This window comes from Rosa rugosa, chromosome 4, assembly GCF_958449725.1.
Source record: "Rosa rugosa chromosome 4, drRosRugo1.1, whole genome shotgun sequence".
Taxonomy (NCBI): Eukaryota; Viridiplantae; Streptophyta; class Magnoliopsida; order Rosales; family Rosaceae; genus Rosa; species Rosa rugosa.
The window spans coordinates 38,993,601-39,011,098 of record NC_084823.1 but is presented as its reverse complement, the minus strand read 5'-3'; the positions used below and the strand labels follow the sequence as shown (position 1 = coordinate 39,011,098).

The 17,498-nt window shown below is 38.0% G+C and overlaps 3 protein-coding genes across 3 annotated transcripts; 1 reads left to right on the top strand and 2 right to left on the bottom strand.

The window, feature by feature from the left end:
• Positions 1–565: 565 nt before the first annotated feature.
• LOC133707223 (NAC domain-containing protein 104-like) lies at positions 566–1,736 on the bottom strand. Its single transcript, XM_062132775.1, has 3 exons — positions 1,531–1,736; positions 1,096–1,391; positions 566–934 (listed from the first exon to the last, which is right to left on the bottom strand). The coding sequence occupies exons 1-3, from the start codon at positions 1,691–1,693 to the stop codon at positions 800–802; spliced, it is 594 nt and encodes a 197-aa protein (XP_061988759.1). The 5' UTR covers positions 1,694–1,736; the 3' UTR covers positions 566–799.
• Positions 1,737–9,956: 8,220 nt separating this feature from the next.
• LOC133745222 (heptahelical transmembrane protein 4-like) lies at positions 9,957–12,879 on the bottom strand. The gene is made up of 4 exons (XM_062173253.1): positions 12,674–12,879; positions 11,785–12,004; positions 11,257–11,557; positions 9,957–10,859 (listed from the first exon to the last, which is right to left on the bottom strand). The coding sequence occupies exons 1-4, from the start codon at positions 12,696–12,698 to the stop codon at positions 10,206–10,208; spliced, it is 1,200 nt and encodes a 399-aa protein (XP_062029237.1). The 5' UTR covers positions 12,699–12,879; the 3' UTR covers positions 9,957–10,205.
• A 1,099-nt stretch (positions 12,880–13,978) lies between these two features.
• Positions 13,979–16,006, top strand: LOC133745728 (light-harvesting complex-like protein 3 isotype 1, chloroplastic). Its single transcript, XM_062173846.1, has 3 exons — positions 13,979–14,473; positions 15,326–15,463; positions 15,563–16,006. The coding sequence occupies exons 1-3, from the start codon at positions 14,092–14,094 to the stop codon at positions 15,805–15,807; spliced, it is 765 nt and encodes a 254-aa protein (XP_062029830.1). The 5' UTR covers positions 13,979–14,091; the 3' UTR covers positions 15,808–16,006.
• Positions 16,007–17,498: the final 1,492 nt, after the last annotated feature.

The following is a 17,498-nucleotide window of genomic DNA, read 5'->3' as shown; positions in this document are numbered from 1 at the left end:
ATACAGTCCGGCTACACTAAGGATGTCCTTAGTTTTTCTTAGGTACGAATTTCCGGTTTTCACCCACTTTCCGATCAAATTTTCACATCTTAACCGTTCAGTTTTTAGGTCCTAATGTATAGATCACCTCTGCAAAATTTCAGCCAAATTGGTGATCATTAAGGCATCCAAAACTGCAAATTACAACAATGTAAACGAACGGTTCCGGTTCGACAGATTCGGTTCGTTCGTGTAAATTGCAGTTTTGGACGTCTTAACAATCACCAAATTGGCTGAAATTTTGCAGAGGTGATCCATACATTAGGACCTAAAAACTGAACGGTTAAGATGTAAAAATATGATCGGAAAGTGGGTGAAAACAGTAAATCCGTTCCATAAGAAAAACTAAGGACATCCTTACCTGAGAAAAATCCTATATATATATATATATATATATATATATATATATATATATATGCTAGTAACTAAATGATTTTATTTTTTGTATTTAGTAATGGATAACAACACTATAATAACCGATGATAGTGGATCAGAATTCTCAAACACAATGTCATTTTATGGTTTTGCCAACTTGCAAATGAAGACCATAGTTAGTTGCCACTCGAAGTGCATGTAATGGAATTTATTTACAAGATTTTTACTAGCTTAGCCTAGCTAGTTGCAGTAGTAGTAGTGAAATAATAATACAACCGGATAAAGCTTCATAATATAAAATGGGGCATGCGCACTTAGTTAGGTCTATCAAATCATCTTCTCCTTTCCCTTCTCATCTGTCTTGATCTTGCTTACGTTTTCTATCTTAGTTTGGCAAACTTATTTCATCAAGATCATCCAAAGATAAGAACACCTCGTCCAAACATGAAAGCTCAGTCCCATCATCGTCCTCATCTTCGCCGCGCTCATAAACTCGACATAACACGTATCCGCTATATTCCTGAGAAATGTTTTGCAAAAATATATCAGTTCATGGCACGTATGTTGTACGTAGATTTATGCTCGATGAAAATACACATGCACACAATGTGAGAGAGCATAAAACTTTTGTAGAGTAAATGAGTTAGTTTGCTAGCTATTTCTTATTGCGAGTGTGATTACATTAACTGCTTTCCGGTGCCCTCTTCTCTTTGATGATCTAGGGGTGGAAGAAGAAGCGCAAGTATCCGAGACTGCCGAGAGACGATACTCATGCATTGTCCAGTTTGTTTTGATCCCTGAAGGAGCTTCTCCCACGTAGAACCCGAAGTATCTTTTGATTCCAATTTTGTTGTTAGAAGTAGAAGATATGACAGGTTCCTCGGTGCCTAACGGCTTCCAATATCCACTACTCGTAACCCGATTTTGCGTCCTCCTGCTATAGAAGTACCACTGCTTACCCTCAGACAGAGCCTTACCTGTACATGTTATATGTATTAATGTTCGTACAGTAAACAAAGTAATTATTATATTTAAGTAATGGAGCCAATTAAGGGAAAGAAAACTACTGTTGTATATATTTATCATCATTGAAGGAATGCATTGAATAAATGGTACCATTTAGCTCCCATGGATCGTATGGATAGAGATCGAGATCAGGAATGACATCGGGGTGGAGGGGTAAGAGAGCTGCCTTGCGTTGAAGGAAATGGACTACGAGCTCTTCATCTGTCGGGAAAAATCGAAAACCAGGAGGGAGCTGAAAAGGGTTATCTGCCATCACAAGAAACCAGAACAAGAACAAGAAGAGGAAGAAGAAGAAGAATGGTAGCTAGCGTGTAAACGAAGTTTTAGCTGACGATGGTATTTATAGCTTCTGTAAAGCAAGAGAGAGATGAGTGAAAAGAAAAACAATGAAAAGAAAAGATAAGTGAGTGAATGAGTGACGTGAAAAAGAAGGTGGTTTTCATAACAAATGGGGGGAGTTGATTGTTTAGTTGATGATGATGATAAAAGTGCTCTGAGATGCAAGGCGGCGGGCAACTGTACCCGTTTTGATACTGAGTGCTTTGAAATGAGAGGGACATATTTCTGTGCACCAAAATTTTTTACAAAATAAAGAAGGTAAAAACTTCTTTAAACAAACATAAAAACATTTGACATTTCTTGAATTTTAACATAATCTAATAGAATATTAATATACGAGTTAAGCGGGTTATTTGCCAATTGTGAGTTGACCTAAATTCAGCCACTTATTAATTGTGTTTTGGGAAGTTGATCAACAAACTATAAATTTTTTAATGGTGCGTATTCAACCCGGCCGGTTGAGTATGATGACACTAGTTGTGCCATTATCAGATCTTCAATCGCATATGCAAATAGCAAGGCAAGGATGACTCGGCAGTGGCTCGGTGGTCATACTTTTGCCATCAAACAACGAGATCGTAACTTTCCACAGATGGCACAGGCAGTGACATTGGACAATGATCGACAACTAGAAAGAGCAAGGTAGATTCAAGAAGTGACTGCCAATCCCAGAATTTTAATTCAAATGTCGGATTCTTGTAGATTGAACCCTATTGTTCCAACATTATCGCCGAGAGGGTACCCCGGCACGAGGGAGGGAGAGGAGTTTGCCTACAATGGGCGGGGTTGTTTGGTGTACTTTTTCTCCTTTGAGTATTACACAAGGGTGGTACAGGAGTTAAAAATTTTCCACAGATGTGTGGTAGGTCATGAGCAAATTGGGAGATCCTAATAAAATATGGAGGACTAAACAAAAAACAAAAAGGCAAATGAGTAGAACAAAGGACTTGTACTTGAAGCAGCTGCAATAAGTGAGTGGCTGTGCCCCATTTATACAATCTGTATATATGTATTTAGAAAAATCAAAAATTAAAAAGTTGAGAATGTGAGTCAGCATCATCACACTTCATGCTGAGATCATGCACCTCTTGCCTTCCACGTCGCACACATGAAGATGGGTTTGGTCGTGGACCAATTTGAAGTTGGGGTGTGCCATATATAATAATTACTTGCTCATAATTACTAATCTTTATATAACTTCTGGCTTTGTCCTTGCCTTCTAGCCTTGTCTTAAAGACTGGTCATCAATATTTAATAGGAAAATTGGGAAGATGTTACAATCGGCAAAAAAGAGCTCCATAAAGTGCAACTCCATCTATTCTCTAATGAAATTGTTGAATAAAGAATGCTTATACATGCATATACACAGATGACAGAGATGTATAACCTTAAGCTCTTCATGCAAAGTGGATGTGATGAATCTCAATAATCCATATATTTAACACTTCAAAATGTTCTTTTAGTTTGGGGCGGGGGCTTCAAACTGGGAACGTCATTCAATAAAAAATACACCATTAACTCAAAAGCTAGTTGGTTGGTTGTAATTCCCTTTTCGGCCAAACTCTTTATGATCCAAGGTCTGGGATCGATGACGTAATGAAATGACAATTTGAATAGATGAACGAGAAAAGTACTCTAGGGATGGATTTATCGGTTTGAAACTAATCCAATCAGTCGTATGTCATATATATAGGCGCCAATTTGTCCACTCAAAACATAAAAGATTTTTCAGACTGAGTTTCTGTTGAGAATCGGTCAATATGTGAAGTCAAAAACACAAATAAACACAGCACATCAAGAGAAACAACTACGAAAGATACGAGCACAAGAACACAGATTTAAGATGGTTCAGCAAAACTTTTGCCTACGTCCACCGGGCAGAAAAACGATTTTCCACTATATTTATAATGGGTACAACCAGAAAGAATAAGAAAACAAGGATTCTCTCTCATCTTCCTATCTCTCTCTTCTTTGCCGTCTCTCACTCTCTAACTCTGAGAATGGAATTAATACACTTTGCTCTCTGTCTTTGTGATGAAAAAACCAAGAGCAGAACCCCTCCTTATATAGCCATAAGGATATCAACTTTCTTCACTGATTAGGAAACCTATTCCTATTGGTGGTAGGCAATTATGCCTCCTCCTTCTCTGTAATCAACAAGGATTACAGGTAATCCTACATCAATAAGAATTTTTCTTCCTTATTGGAACTCCATTCATCAGTAGGAATCCAAAACCTATTAGGTAAACAATTCTCATACTCTAAGACAATTGTCTTAGGAAAGACTCATGGGCTGGAAACTCAACAGTTTCACATAGGGCTGTTTCTCGGTCGGTTCGAATCGGTTATAGATATTACCAACTTCAAAATCAAAGCTTTCGGTTTCAAAATTGAGTTACCAATTACCAACAAAATTTTTTGGTTTTTAATCATATCTATCAAATTCGGTATTTCGGTTTTCGGTATTACCAACTTTAGAACAACTAATTCTTTGTAATAAAAATTAGAATGAACAAAACTAGGTTTTTCAATTTTATAGTCGTAAAATTTGTATTCATCTACTAATTCTAGCTTTATTTTGTATATATGACATCAAGTTTTAGCCAGTTTCATTCAAACTAGGTTATTTAACGATCTTTGACTAGGTTACTTAAAATGCATGTACTATTAATGTAGTAGATGTAATAATGTTCATACTATTATGAATTTTTTTATGTTAATTTCTTAATATACATGTATGTGTATTGAAAACCGTAATATATAAAACTATTATTTATATTTATTGGTATTTACCAAAGCCAAACCAACTTTTTCGGTAATTTTTGACTTCGGTTCTATCGGTCTCGGTTACAAAAAATCGGTTTACCAAACTTAAAACATCGGTTGGTATTCGATCGGTTTGGTAATTACCAAACCAAGTGGCAGCCCTAAACTTTCACATCTAAATCTAATCAAGTTATTAATGCTCACTTCTATATAAACACGCTACAAGGGGTTACCTTACCATTTTTCAGCCAGCAAATTTTACTTCCTCATATGAGTAAGTTCGAACCAAAATCACTCAACAGGAGTCAGAAAAGGCATTAGCATTGCGTCCTAGCGAACTAAGCTGCTCATGTAGTGATCTGAACTTATCCTTAAGCCTCTTGATCTGAAAGACCAACAGCATGTCGGTAATGGGTGAGCAACAGAGCAAGAGAGCGAAAGAGAGTCAATTAACAAGTTAAGTGGGAGAAAGATACCCTTTTAAGCTCAACCTCTACGTCTCGCTTTCGCTGGCCCAATATGTTTCGCAGGTTCGTGATATCAAAAAATATTATCCAAATCATCTTCAAAAGTAGATTTCAAGTCTTCTCAAAGGAGTGCAGGCAATTTATCTACAACACGCATCACGAGAAAGCAGTTGAACTGCAAAACAATAATTTGAGTTTTCAAGAACCATTGGGATATAGTAATACATCATTGTACTCGAGCTAAAAAAACATCAAAAACTTCTGTGCAATTTATCTGATATAAGATAGAGTAAAAACTCCAAATGATACCTGAATTATTGTGAAATGTATTTTTTGGTATCTACGAATTTTTTTTACCTCAAATGGTACTTGAAGTATTGCGCCGTCACTAAATATAGTACCTACGTTAACTTTTCCGTTAAAGTCGCATATGTGGCATGTTTTCTTTTGATAAAAACTCCAAATGGTACCCAATTAAACTATTGCAAAATGCATTTTTTTGTACCTATAATTCCTTTTTACCCCAAATGGTACCTTAAGTATGTATGCATTTTTTGGTACCTATAAATTTTTTTTAAGCAAATGGTACCTTAAGTATGTATTTGGAGTATGATACCTTAAGATAAAACTCCAAATACATACTTAAGGTACCATTTGGGGTAAGGAAAAATTTATAGGTACTAAAAAATGCGTTTTGCAATAGTTCAGGTACCATCTGAAGTTTTTATTCAAAAAATACATGCCACGTAGGCGACTTTAAAGGAAAAGTTAACGCATGTACTATATGCCGTCACCAAAATTTGGGGTACAAAAAATTCGTAGGTACCAAAAAAATACCTTTCGCAATAGTTCAGGTACAATTTAGAGTTTTTACCCATTAGGATATCTCAAAATATGCATCAGCAACTGATAGGACCTTCTTTTTAGGGTTGGATTAGGTTATGATGAAGTGTATAAAAAAATTGGAAGAGATGGATTTCATTTCAAAATGCTTTTCACTTGATACTTATACACCAAATACCCTGTGATATTCATTGATTAGAAGGAAGCTGTCTCATCTTTCAGTTTATAACCCCACAAAGATTCCGAGCTCTTGCAGATAAAACATAAGACGCCTTATGGCTTCCAGAAAGAAACAAAGTTGCCAAAACTCAGTTCATCAATGGCTTTTTATATTTGGGAGATCATCCAATGATATACACTCCTCTCTTATATGAGAGTAAATTGTAAATATTATCTATCATTCTCTTAATCACTGGAAATATTTGCCATCAATACCTGAAGCTCTTCACTTTTTGTGGGAACCAGCTGAGAGAGAGAGAGAGAGAGAGAGTTGATGGATTGATAAGATATTCACACACAGAAAGAGAGAGGCTATGTAGAATTGATGGATATCGATTGATAAGATATTCACACACACAGATGTAACTTGTGAGCCAATAGATTTCTTGAACTCAAATCAAGTTCCGAGAACTGCACATATTCTACATCCACAAAGCAGCAGGGATCAGATATTCACACACTGACGGATTGATAAGATATTCACACACTGATGTATTGATAAGATATTCACACTGACGGATTGATGAGATATTCACCCACAGAAAGAGAGAGGCTATGTAGAATTGATGGATTGATAAGATATTCACACACACACACACGTGTGTGACTTGTGAGCCAATAGATTTCTTGAACAACTCAAATATGTTCAAGTTCAGAGAACTGCACATATTCTACATCCACAAAGCAGCAGGGATCATGGCAGGAAATATCTTCATCAATTTTAGTTAATATTACATACCTTCAACTCCGCAAAGGCCAAGAAATATTCTCTTATGCCATGAAATATCTGTTGCACCAAAGCATAAACAATCCTTTTAGATGAAGGAGCAAGTTTCCTATTCCAAAGTGTACTATCTAGCAGTTCAGCCAGCCTTGTTTCTGTATTTTAATAGAAGTCAATTCATTGCCAGAGGCCAGATGACTGAGCTTCACATCTGCCCGTGACTTGGTGTCCTTCTCATTGGTCACTGACCCAACTGCTGAATCTTGAAAGAGACCAGAAGATACAGAACTACCACCCACAGTGGTATGTTCTGTTCCAGAAAACGAGTCCAAGAACTGACTTAACCCAGCACAATTCTACTAGGCACCCAAAGAGATGTCAGACACGCAATTTATATGGAAAAAAATATTGCAGAGAAATAAACTGCTGACAGTCTAATTGCAATAAAATGGAATCATGTGGAAACTTCAAGACTTGAATTTTCCTTTTTGCAGGATACGACTATAAATTAGGAAAATGGCATGAAATGAGGGAGAAAAATATTAAAAGTAACTTAATCCTCACTCAAAATTCACGAATGACTATGCTCCATGACATACATTAAGACAGAAGCATAACTTCAAAAAAATTTGATGTACAGGCAGCAAGAAAACAAATTAAAAAATAAGCAAATATAGGTTATTCAGTACAGCGGCAATCCATTCTAGTTCTTATGTCTAATCCGTAACTAATTATTTTACAAGGGTTGTAAGCCTGTAACAGATATCTAGTAACTTTTCCTGGAAAATCCACAACAGGATACTCTTTGCTTTCACTGAGCCAAAAGTAAAACAAGTTGTTTCTTGTTTTCCAGGTTGTTCAACTAGACCTGCCTCTTTTTTACCTCTATTTTGATTGCTATAGCTCTACCTTCAATAATTTTTTTCTGGCATGATCAGATCTTCCTAATTTCCTATATCAATAAAGTAGACCAATTTAAAATCAGAGCATACGACAAGTAGCATTTTCAAAAATTCCGCCGTGACAACCTTATTGTGAAGGAACCATGTGACATAGCGTGTGGTGCTTACTAAACCCTCCATACATCTGCAGCAAAGTGAGCAAACACAGTTAACATAAGAGCATGTAGCAATGTAAGAAGATCAGAATACACAAGTATTACTAACAAATTATTGATGATTTTATTACCTTAAGTCACTGTTGTTTTACCAATCAGTAAATTATATCTTATAATCTCTTTGCAAGCCTTTGCATATGATAAGTAGCACAGGAGCACTAACTAGCGGTTAACCCGAATTGCCAGGCGGTTTACTTACATACGGTCTGGGTTTGAACCTCCTAACAATACCTACCTAGCTACTTGCTAGAGTTTCCTGTCTCCTAAATTTGGCAGCTAATTAATGTTGTGTGATTGCTAACCTCAGATTTGTTCTTGCCAGGAAAACGAGTTGGATGCAAATTTTCTTTTTCCATGTACAAACTGCAAAAAAATAGGGAATCTGTCAAGACAAAACTACAAGAAAATCAAATTTTGGTCAAGTCCTCACCATCAACGAACAATTTGCGCTATGAGTTTAACATAATTAATAATTTCAACCAGCACTACTGAACAAATCATCTCAAGACACCAGTGAGATTTGGCAACATATAAATGATACATAACCAATGTATTAAAACAAACACTCAGAAAACCATCAAAGGCACCATAACACCAACCCTATTCTCACAGAAATGTGGGATCGAAATATCCAGGGGTAAAAAAGGCTCTGGATATGGAGAGAGAGCATCATGTTTTGTAAAGAACCTTAACTATATAAATTGTTTTACAACTGCACTGACTATTAAAAAACAATCATACTAAATCATTGACTAACTCAGTACATAAGCTGTTGTTGACTTTCAGTGAAAACAGGTCAACTGTCCATAACTTCCTTATCAGTTCTAGCATTAACAGGAGATACAACGTTTAAATGGAGCACCAACCAACAACTCGTGGACAGACGGCACATAAGTAGAAACTACTTTTTCAGTAACAGCTTTCACTTTCTATTAGCCTTCTTTCAATTTTAGAAGGCCAATTTGATCAGTCCCAAGATCATATGATGATAAAGGTAGAGAACCATTTCCTAGATCAAGCAACCTAATTCTACATAACAAATTATAGTTTAACACTTTTCCTGGAACACTGATATATAACATGTAAGTCACCCCAACTTGATAATTAGCTATGACCATTTTGATTGGCAGTGACAGGAAGACTTAGAGCTGCATCTTAATGTGATACATTTCATCTCACCCACACTAAATTTTTGTTCATATGTTTATAATGCAGAAAGAAAACAGCTGTTCCAAATTAGAGTTCAAGTGCCCCAGGATAATCAGTGTGCAACAAGAAACTAGGCTATACTATACTTGATGTGGACAAGTCTCTTACTTCAACCTTTGTATTTTTCCACACCACTCTCAAACCTTACCACCTTCTTCTCACTAATGAGTCTTTCTCATACATACATTTCACAAGTCAAAACAAGCTTTAATTAGTGGACCATCATTTGACTAACCACAGCATTGTTAGAATTCCCAAAGAATAGTTAGTACAACAGATAATTACTAGGAAAACAAAATTTAGAATTGATGAACCAGTGAGAGAGAAAGAGAGATCAAGACCTGGGCGCCTCCGGTGACCAAAACGCCGTCCATCACCAGAGCCTCCTCCCTCGACCGGCGAGTCGAGGTCCGCATTCTCGAAGCTTCCTCCTTATCCTTTCAGCAAGTGCTGTTGCCGTGAAGGTTCTCCATCGCTCACTCTGCGCCAGAAAGACTCACACAGTCATGGATTGAAAATCAACTCTATGCGAATTTTCCCGCCAAAAGTCCCGATTTTTCTTAACAGGAAAATTTTCAGATAAGATTAACGAAGATGATTAAAGACGATCGGTTCGGATTAGGGATTCGTACCAATTGGCAGAAGACGGAATTAGGTTTCGGATGAAAAAGGTAGACGAAGGAACCTCTGGAAATAGCAATAGCCTACTCTGCTCAGTTGCTCATCTATGGTCTGGTACTAGCTAGTTCCAATTTTGCTATTTTTTTATTTCTTCTCCAAAAGAAAATTAGATGGACCGTGTAACTTATGAGCAATCTTCCAAAGTAAACAGTGATCACAAACAGCATACTATAATTTCATAGCTTTCACTAGAAAATCGGTTCGATCACTTTCACTTAATTACATATATATCCTGTCATGGACAAACCTTCTGACCAACAACACTACAACTTTATTATATATGGCCAGAGGGAAAAATAATGACGCCTTGATTCATGACAAGGTGCAATACCTCAAACACAGAATGCCTAGGAGAGCCCTGTCAACCATGACCAAAATGCTTGGAACCCAAGACTCAATTCTAACAACCCTGTAAGTCCCGCCATCTTAGATAGACGAGTCCTGCTCGATAATGTGTGTAAGCTCCTGCCACAACCAATATATGAAAAAGTTGGTGACTGTGGCCAGCAATGTCAAACTTTCCTGGTCTCCACCGCTCCGGTATCCTTGTAGCATATATCACCGCGCCCAATCCATAGAGGACTCCCATTAACACCTCATAACAAGTAGTGTGGAGGACCTCAGGCCGATTCCGGAACAGTATAAGCTTATGAACTAAAGGAACCACACCAGACACGCCCATCCCAAAGAAGAGAGAGGCACGAGTACTGCGGAACTTGGGTCCTTGAAACATTGGAAGGAGGGAAAAAGCCATGGTGGCAATACCAAGAATTGTTATGAATCCCAAGTACAGATTGCAAAAGAAGGGGTTGCACATGAAGGAATAGTAAACGGGAGGGTAAAAGGAGGTTGCAATGAGCGCAGCGATGCCTGCATAGTCACATCTTAGAACGATGTAGGAAAGGCGTGCTGAATGGCAAGCAAGGAGGTGGCATGCGCTACTGGCTAGCAAGCAGAACATGGCTCCACCTAGGAAGACAAAAAAAGGCCACCTTGTAATTGGTCGAACCATAAGGGGAGCAACCATGTTCATCACATCATCTGTTACTCCGTGCTGCAATTATCAAACAAAGCACAAAGGCATCAGGCTGTGAAACACGGAAACAAAAGAACATGTTGTTTCCACAGGTATTAAGAACATGTTGTATAGCTTTTCAAAAAAAAAAAAAAAAACATGTTGTATAGAGACCTTTCACAGCCATAATATTCAATCTTAATATATAAGTTACATAATTGGGATCAACCTTCGATTGAGGCAGCCAGAAAATATTCAGATTTTTTTTTCATCAACACAAAAGGGTATGTAATCAGGTAGGTTGGTCAAAATTCATTCATAAGAAGGGGAAGTGATCAAATTTAGAAATCACAGAACGACAGATTTGTGTGACCATATATTACAAGTGGATTTGCATGTTACAAAACCATATTAATGTCAAGGAGCAGGACAATACCGGAACAGAATTCTCGGTTTGGTAGGAATGGGATAATCGCTCAGGCAAGCAATTGGTGACAAGTTCCACTAGATTCCCTGAAACTGAAGAAAGAAAATCCATAGACGGCAAAGATGTCTTAAAATCAGACAGGTTAGGTAATGAAGGGAGGCAATTCAACAGTTCTGGATGAATTTTGTGGAAATCAGCACTTCTAATCATGTCAGGCAAACGTTGTAGGTAACGAAGATCCATGAGGTCTGGAGCTCTTGTTGCTGTGTAAATGGTGAGGAAAAGGAAAAGGAAGAAGCCAATCAAATGCCTGCAAACAGAGTCAATAATGTTTAAGAACAACAGTCCTTAAAATCAATCTCAAGTAATCAATGTTCTTTTCTTAAGACGGAAAACTTCAATATAATGACATCATGATACATTTCACAAGGTACTGAAAAAGTTAGTGTATTCAATCCAGATGGGAGAAATGAAAAGAGAAAGACAGTAGTGTTGCATTATAAACAGGTAATACAGTCTTTAAGCTACAATACTTACGTCCAGACATTAAGAGTTTCATTATGGATAGAGAACATGCTTAGAAACACTTGCTTCAATGGCCATTCTGATCGGTAATAACCCAGAATGAACTCATTGTCCCTTAAGAACATAGGCAATGAATGGTATTCAATAAGCTGATATTTTACTTTCTTCCATAGTCTCTTTCCCTTCTCTTCCTTATCACAGTCATTATCAGAAGTGCGACCATCTATCATCTCTGCAACCCAGAAAAAACAACAAGCAACACATGACCTTGTTATATGAGAGAAAACTAAAAATTAAGGTCTGATTACAAAAAAAAGAATACATCATTAAGCTCATAGAATAGGCACGCACAAGAAGCGCATTTCTGGGAGAAATATAATGGAAGAAGTATACACAGAGTCTGAAAATAAAACAGAATTTGACTTGATCGTCGATATACAAGTCATCCCCTGTTTCCCATCTTGCCTAGATTGATTCACAATTTGCTCTAGCATTGAGAGATGATTAGATGTTGCATATAGCCACACTCCTGAATATCTACAAAGACACCCTTTTTACCATTGAAATGGAATTATTCAATTCTTTTGCGGCAATTACATAATTTTAATGCAATGCAAACAGTTCAGGAGGCAAACTGGGGAATACATGAGCCCTTGCAAGGAAATTCTAATCATATCTATAAGATTATCCAAACCCATTTTACATTTATTTGTTAAATTTATTGCCTTCTTCCCATTTCCCCTCACCCATATCCCAGCAGATAATCAATGGAAGAAACAGGGTTCATGAACAAACACAAAATTGATCAAGACCCCAAATAAATCCTCAACAGATTTCAAAGGAAAATATATTATGCCACCAGAAAGATATTAACTTAAAAAAACGCATGAAAGACAATTACCAAAGGTTGGAGAGTCACCACCCATGATCAAAACCCAAAAGAGATTTTGACCTTTCCTGCCAAAAAGAAATAGAAACAAAAGGTCGATGAAAACAATGGCCGTGGAAGTAAAAGACAAAATTTTCTGTTCCGGAAAAGTTTCCACCACGGAAAGAAAATTTCGGGAGAAACGTGTAAGCAAATGGTGCGGAGAGAGGGAGAGAGACCCAAGACCAAGAGAAGGGGAGCAGGAGATTAATAAATGTCATGTGTGCCGTGGAACATCATGTCATCACAGAGATTCTTACCTAACGTGGCGGCGGTGGGGGCAACCCAATCAATAGTAAAAAAAAAAAAATTAAGTGTGTTTAAAAATTATTCTTACTTATTAAAAATAAGATATTTAAAATACTTTATTACATGCTTACTGATCGGGCAGCCCTACCAGCCACGCGGCACATTTGCCTTACATAAAAACTTTTATATGTCATCATTATGGAAATGCTCAATTCGTTTCGGAGACTCTCCTGTATTTGGATATTTTTGTAGCCACATGTCTACGTATTGCGATGACAACATCACTTGGACAAATCAGTTCTGTAACAGGTTTGGTAGGAATTAGAACGTAGAGTGCTCTCTGTCCTGCTATTTCTTTTATTTCATTTTTTGTTAACAAGTAATTAAGCTATCTTCAATGGCCTACGGACCACTATTTTTTTTTTTAACTCTTTAAATGTTGTGATTTTACTAGAACTCAGTTAAAAATTAAACAAAACAATTGTTTTAGTTTTTACCATCTAGTCATTTTCTTTGTTCAATTGCTAACTTGTCATTGAGATTCTTACCACGTCAACAAATGCCCGTGCCGAAGTAAAGTAGGAGACAAAATTCATTTGGCATGAACTCCCAAGTTTTTAAAAAATGATTCCAATTGCAAAGCTTGTATATTTGTAAAATCATTTATAAATTATAACACAAGTACTAATTATGGAGGTTAAAAGATTGATGACTATGGGTGTCGGTTCAATACATTATAAACTTATGTAATTATTTGTATATTTTAATACACAAAATGCATTCATCAACAAATTAGCAATTTTGTATTATAATGTATTGAACCGACACCCATATTATCAACAGTTGACCCTGATATGGGGTGCAAGTATTGTATGTTCCGTTCTGATTATTATGAGATTAATGAAATCTTAACCAAATGTCATCAAATGTCCATGGTATTATCATACAACCATCCGCACTGCATCACACCTGAATTTATCACAAATAAAATACTCCAATTACTATATTAAATAACCAAAGTGAGCAACATAGTACAAAAAGTGAGCAACTCCAATTTGGGTGAGGAGTGAGGATAGCCAAGGAAACTGACCATGTTCTGATTGGAACTCCCTCTCCTCCCTTTTGCTCCTTCAATCAAAACAATGTCCATTTCCATGTCCTTGTTCTCTCCGTCAACCCATCTCCCAACTCTCTCCCCCTCCTCCTCCTCCTCCTCATACCCAAAACCCCATTTCACCCTCAAGCCTTGTCTCTCTCTCAGACCCAAGACCCCTCTCTTCACCACCAGAGCCTCAGCTGAAAACGGTGCAGGAGCTGCTGCTGCCACAGCTGTGGAGGCAGAGCCCAAGGTCCCCGAGCCGGTTGCGGCCAAGAGTGAGAGCTCTAATGGGTCAGCTGGGCCGGCTGAGGAGGAGGTGAAGGTGGTCAGTTTGTTTGAGGACGCCAGATGGGTCAATGGGACTTGGGACTTGAAGCAGTTTGAGAAAAGTGGCAAGACTGACTGGGATGCTGTTATTGATGCTGGTGAGGCTTCTGGGTGTTTCTCTTTTTGGGTCTTTAATTGGTTCATTCTCACTGTTTGATGTTCTGTTTCTGTGTTTGTTTTTCTTGCTGATTTATCTGTGTTGAAAGTAATGGCAAATTTTAGTTCATGAGGAACATTGAATGGTAGTTGAGAGGGTTTGGGTGAGGGAGAAGCAATGAAAGACGCAAATGGTTATAGTTTGGTTTATAAATATGCATGTTAATGCTTGATGTAGAGCAATAAAGACATGGTTTTCCCCCTAAAGTTTTGAAATTTAGATGAAGGGATTTCGATTTGAGTTCTTGTGCATCCTCGAGATCATTGGCTTTGTCTCAGGCATTACTAGTTTGATCCTCAAACTTGATTCTGCTTTGTTTTCTTATGTTGCCTTTGGCCTTCCCTCGTTCCTCAGTAAATAAGTGTATTTGGGCTCCATTTGGATATCGGAAACATCGAGTAGAAGAAATTGTCACCTAAGATAAAGGTGTTCTCTGTTGAGAATTTATACTTGACCTTGCATTTTCAAGATTTAAATTTTCATGTGATTGAAGATTGAGCAAGTTGTGTTCTTATTTCGCTTGTTGTTTCTATTTGCATGCCGTGCTAGAGAATCAGGTGCTGCTTGAAATAGAATAGAGTCAAAGGGAAAGCATCTCTTAGATGTTTGTGTATTCTTGTGTTTTGCTAAACAATTTCGTGCATCTTCTTGTAAAACTTATTACAAAGAGGTAGAGTCTGTGATTCTATCTAATCGTTTCATTGACAAATAACCTGTTATGCTAACTTTATCCTTCCTGATAATTGAGGAATTACTTGATTTCTAATGCTCAACCTTGCACAAAAACTTTCAGAGGCTAGGAGGAGAAAATGGCTCCAGGATAACCCAGAATCGTCCAGTAATGATAACCCTATACTTTTCGACACCTCAATTGTACCTTGGTGGGCATGGGTAAAGAGATACCATTTACCTGAAGCTGAGCTACTCAATGGTTTGTTCAGATCCACTTATGTTATTTGAATTGTAAACCCTGGACAGCACATGTTCCTCAAACTAATCAGTTATGTGCTCTTTTACGAGTTATATGCAGGTCGTGCTGCCATGGTAGGTTTCTTCAGTGCTTATCTGGTTGATAGCTTGACTGGAGTGGGCCTAGTTGATCAAATGGGCAATTTCGTCTGCAAAACATTACTGTTTGTAGCTGTGGCGGGAGTACTTCTGATCCGCAAGAACGAGGATGTTGAAAAACTAAAGAAACTGCTGGATGAGACAACATTTTACGACAAGCAATGGCAGGCAACCTGGCAGGATGAGACTCCTGGCAATCCCAAGTAGTAGTCTTGAGTTTGCCTTTTGAAATTTGAACCTAGGCAGTTTTCTTGCGTCTTCCTTGTGTTACTGTAGTTTTTCTGTGCTAGTGGAGGATGAAAATTGTATCTCGACCATTGTACTTTTGCTCATAAATTTATTAGTAAATGTCTGTTTACAATGACAAATTACTCTTGAAATTTTGTGTGAATCTGTATTTCTTGTCTCTTGATAGGGTTATCTTTTTTTTTTTTTTGGTCTGGAAATAACTTCATTACGCCAAAAGGCAAGAGAAATACAGAGAGAGGAAAGCAGAAACTAATTGAGGAAGAGAATACAACAGCCAACTAAATAAACTAAGCAACAGCCAACTAAAGACCCGATCACTAATTGAGGACGGAGGGCCAGGTAGTCCATCGTTTCTCAAGATAGATATCAAAGAGGTTGGGGGCCTATTGGCCCAATCCTGGGAGCACAACCTCAACTTAGCAAGCTTCGCCGCTGCGTCTGCAACACGGTTTGCTTCACGAGGGATCCAATTCCACTTGATCCCGTTGAACACAGGCTTTAGGTGATTCACTTTGTTAATCATTGGAGAAATTCTCCAGTTTGGGCAGAACTCTGTATTATCTAGAGCACGGATAACTTCTTGACAATCACTTTCAAGGATGATGTTTTGTATTTTCATAAGGGCAGCCAACTGGAGTCCCTTGACCGCTGCATCTGCTTCTACTTCAATAGCCGAGTTGTGGCTACTGTGCAAACTAGCTCCGGCTATCGAGAATCCTCTGTGGTTCCTGATAATAACCCCCATCTCACTTTTATGACTATTTTCATCCCAGGCCCCATCAACATTGACTTTAGCAAAGGGTGGGGGGGGGGGGGGGGGGGGATACCACTGATGTCTTTGATTAGGGATGTGGCTTTCCATGCTTGTGGTAGGGGGACCGGTTCATGGATTGCAGACCACTCCATGTAGCTTCTATTAATTTTAACAATGACAGCAAGTGGGTTTGGTTTCTCATGCTTCATAACCACTTAACATCTGTGTTTCCAGATCTCCCAAAGGTGAAAGCAAATAAGTTGGAAAAAGTCAACTTGGCTATTGGAAAGAAAATCACCTTTCTTATGGATTTCAAGAAGCCAATCTTCCAAAGAGCTAATCTTCTTCTTGTCAGGGGCATAGCCAAGCGAGCAACCAAACCAAACTGCTGACGTCCAGGGGCAGAGGAGCAGGCAATGCTCCGTATCCTCTGGGTACTCTCCACAAATAGAACACAGGGGTGTGGGTAAAATCTTTCTTTTGAAAAGGTTCTAGCCCGATGGAAGAGCGTTAGACATGGATCTCCATAGGAAATTAGAGATCTTTGGCAAGTTTCTTGGGTGCCAGACTAGTTTCCATATCTTGTGGTTTATGAGATGAGAAGATGAGGGCTTACAGCTAGGGGTGGGCATTTTGTACCGAAAATGCGGTTACCGACCCGAACCGCACCGAAAAAACGGTTCGGTAACCGCACCGAACTAAAACGGTTTCGTTTTATGATCACACCGCACCGAACCGTATAAAAGCGGTTCGGTTGCGGTTTCGGGTCATAAACCGCCCGATTTAAACCGACCCACACCGAATTTATTTTAATTACATTTTATTTATTTATTATTTCTTTATTGATGGAAATGTTGGTTTTCAATATATAAGAAATCCATTTTTGATTAGGTTT

Bases quoted from the DNA above. Each gene is read 5' to 3' on its own strand.
- LOC133745728 (XM_062173846.1), top strand. From the start codon at position 14,092: ATGTCCATTTCCATGTCCTTGTTCTCTCCGTCAACCCATCTCCCAACT. The intron at 14,474-15,325 runs GTGAGGCTTCTG...AAAAACTTTCAG, and splicing joins GGATGCTGTTATTGATGCTG to AGGCTAGGAGGAGAAAATGG. The intron at 15,464-15,562 runs GTTTGTTCAGAT...AGTTATATGCAG, and splicing joins TGAAGCTGAGCTACTCAATG to GTCGTGCTGCCATGGTAGGT.
- LOC133745222 (XM_062173253.1), bottom strand. From the start codon at position 12,698: ATGGGTGGTGACTCTCCAACCTTTG. The intron at 12,005-12,673 runs GTAATTGTCTTT...TCTGGGTTGCAG, and splicing joins TGGTGACTCTCCAACCTTTG to AGATGATAGATGGTCGCACT. The intron at 11,558-11,784 runs GTAAGTATTGTA...CTCTGTTTGCAG, and splicing joins GAAACTCTTAATGTCTGGAC to GCATTTGATTGGCTTCTTCC.
- LOC133707223 (XM_062132775.1), bottom strand. From the start codon at position 1,693: ATGGCAGATAACCCTTTTCAGCTCCCTCCTGGTTTTCGATTTTTCCCG. The intron at 1,392-1,530 runs GTACCATTTATT...TAACATGTACAG, and splicing joins CGATCCATGGGAGCTAAATG to GTAAGGCTCTGTCTGAGGGT. The intron at 935-1,095 runs GTAATCACACTC...AACATTTCTCAG, and splicing joins GGCACCGGAAAGCAGTTAAT to GAATATAGCGGATACGTGTT.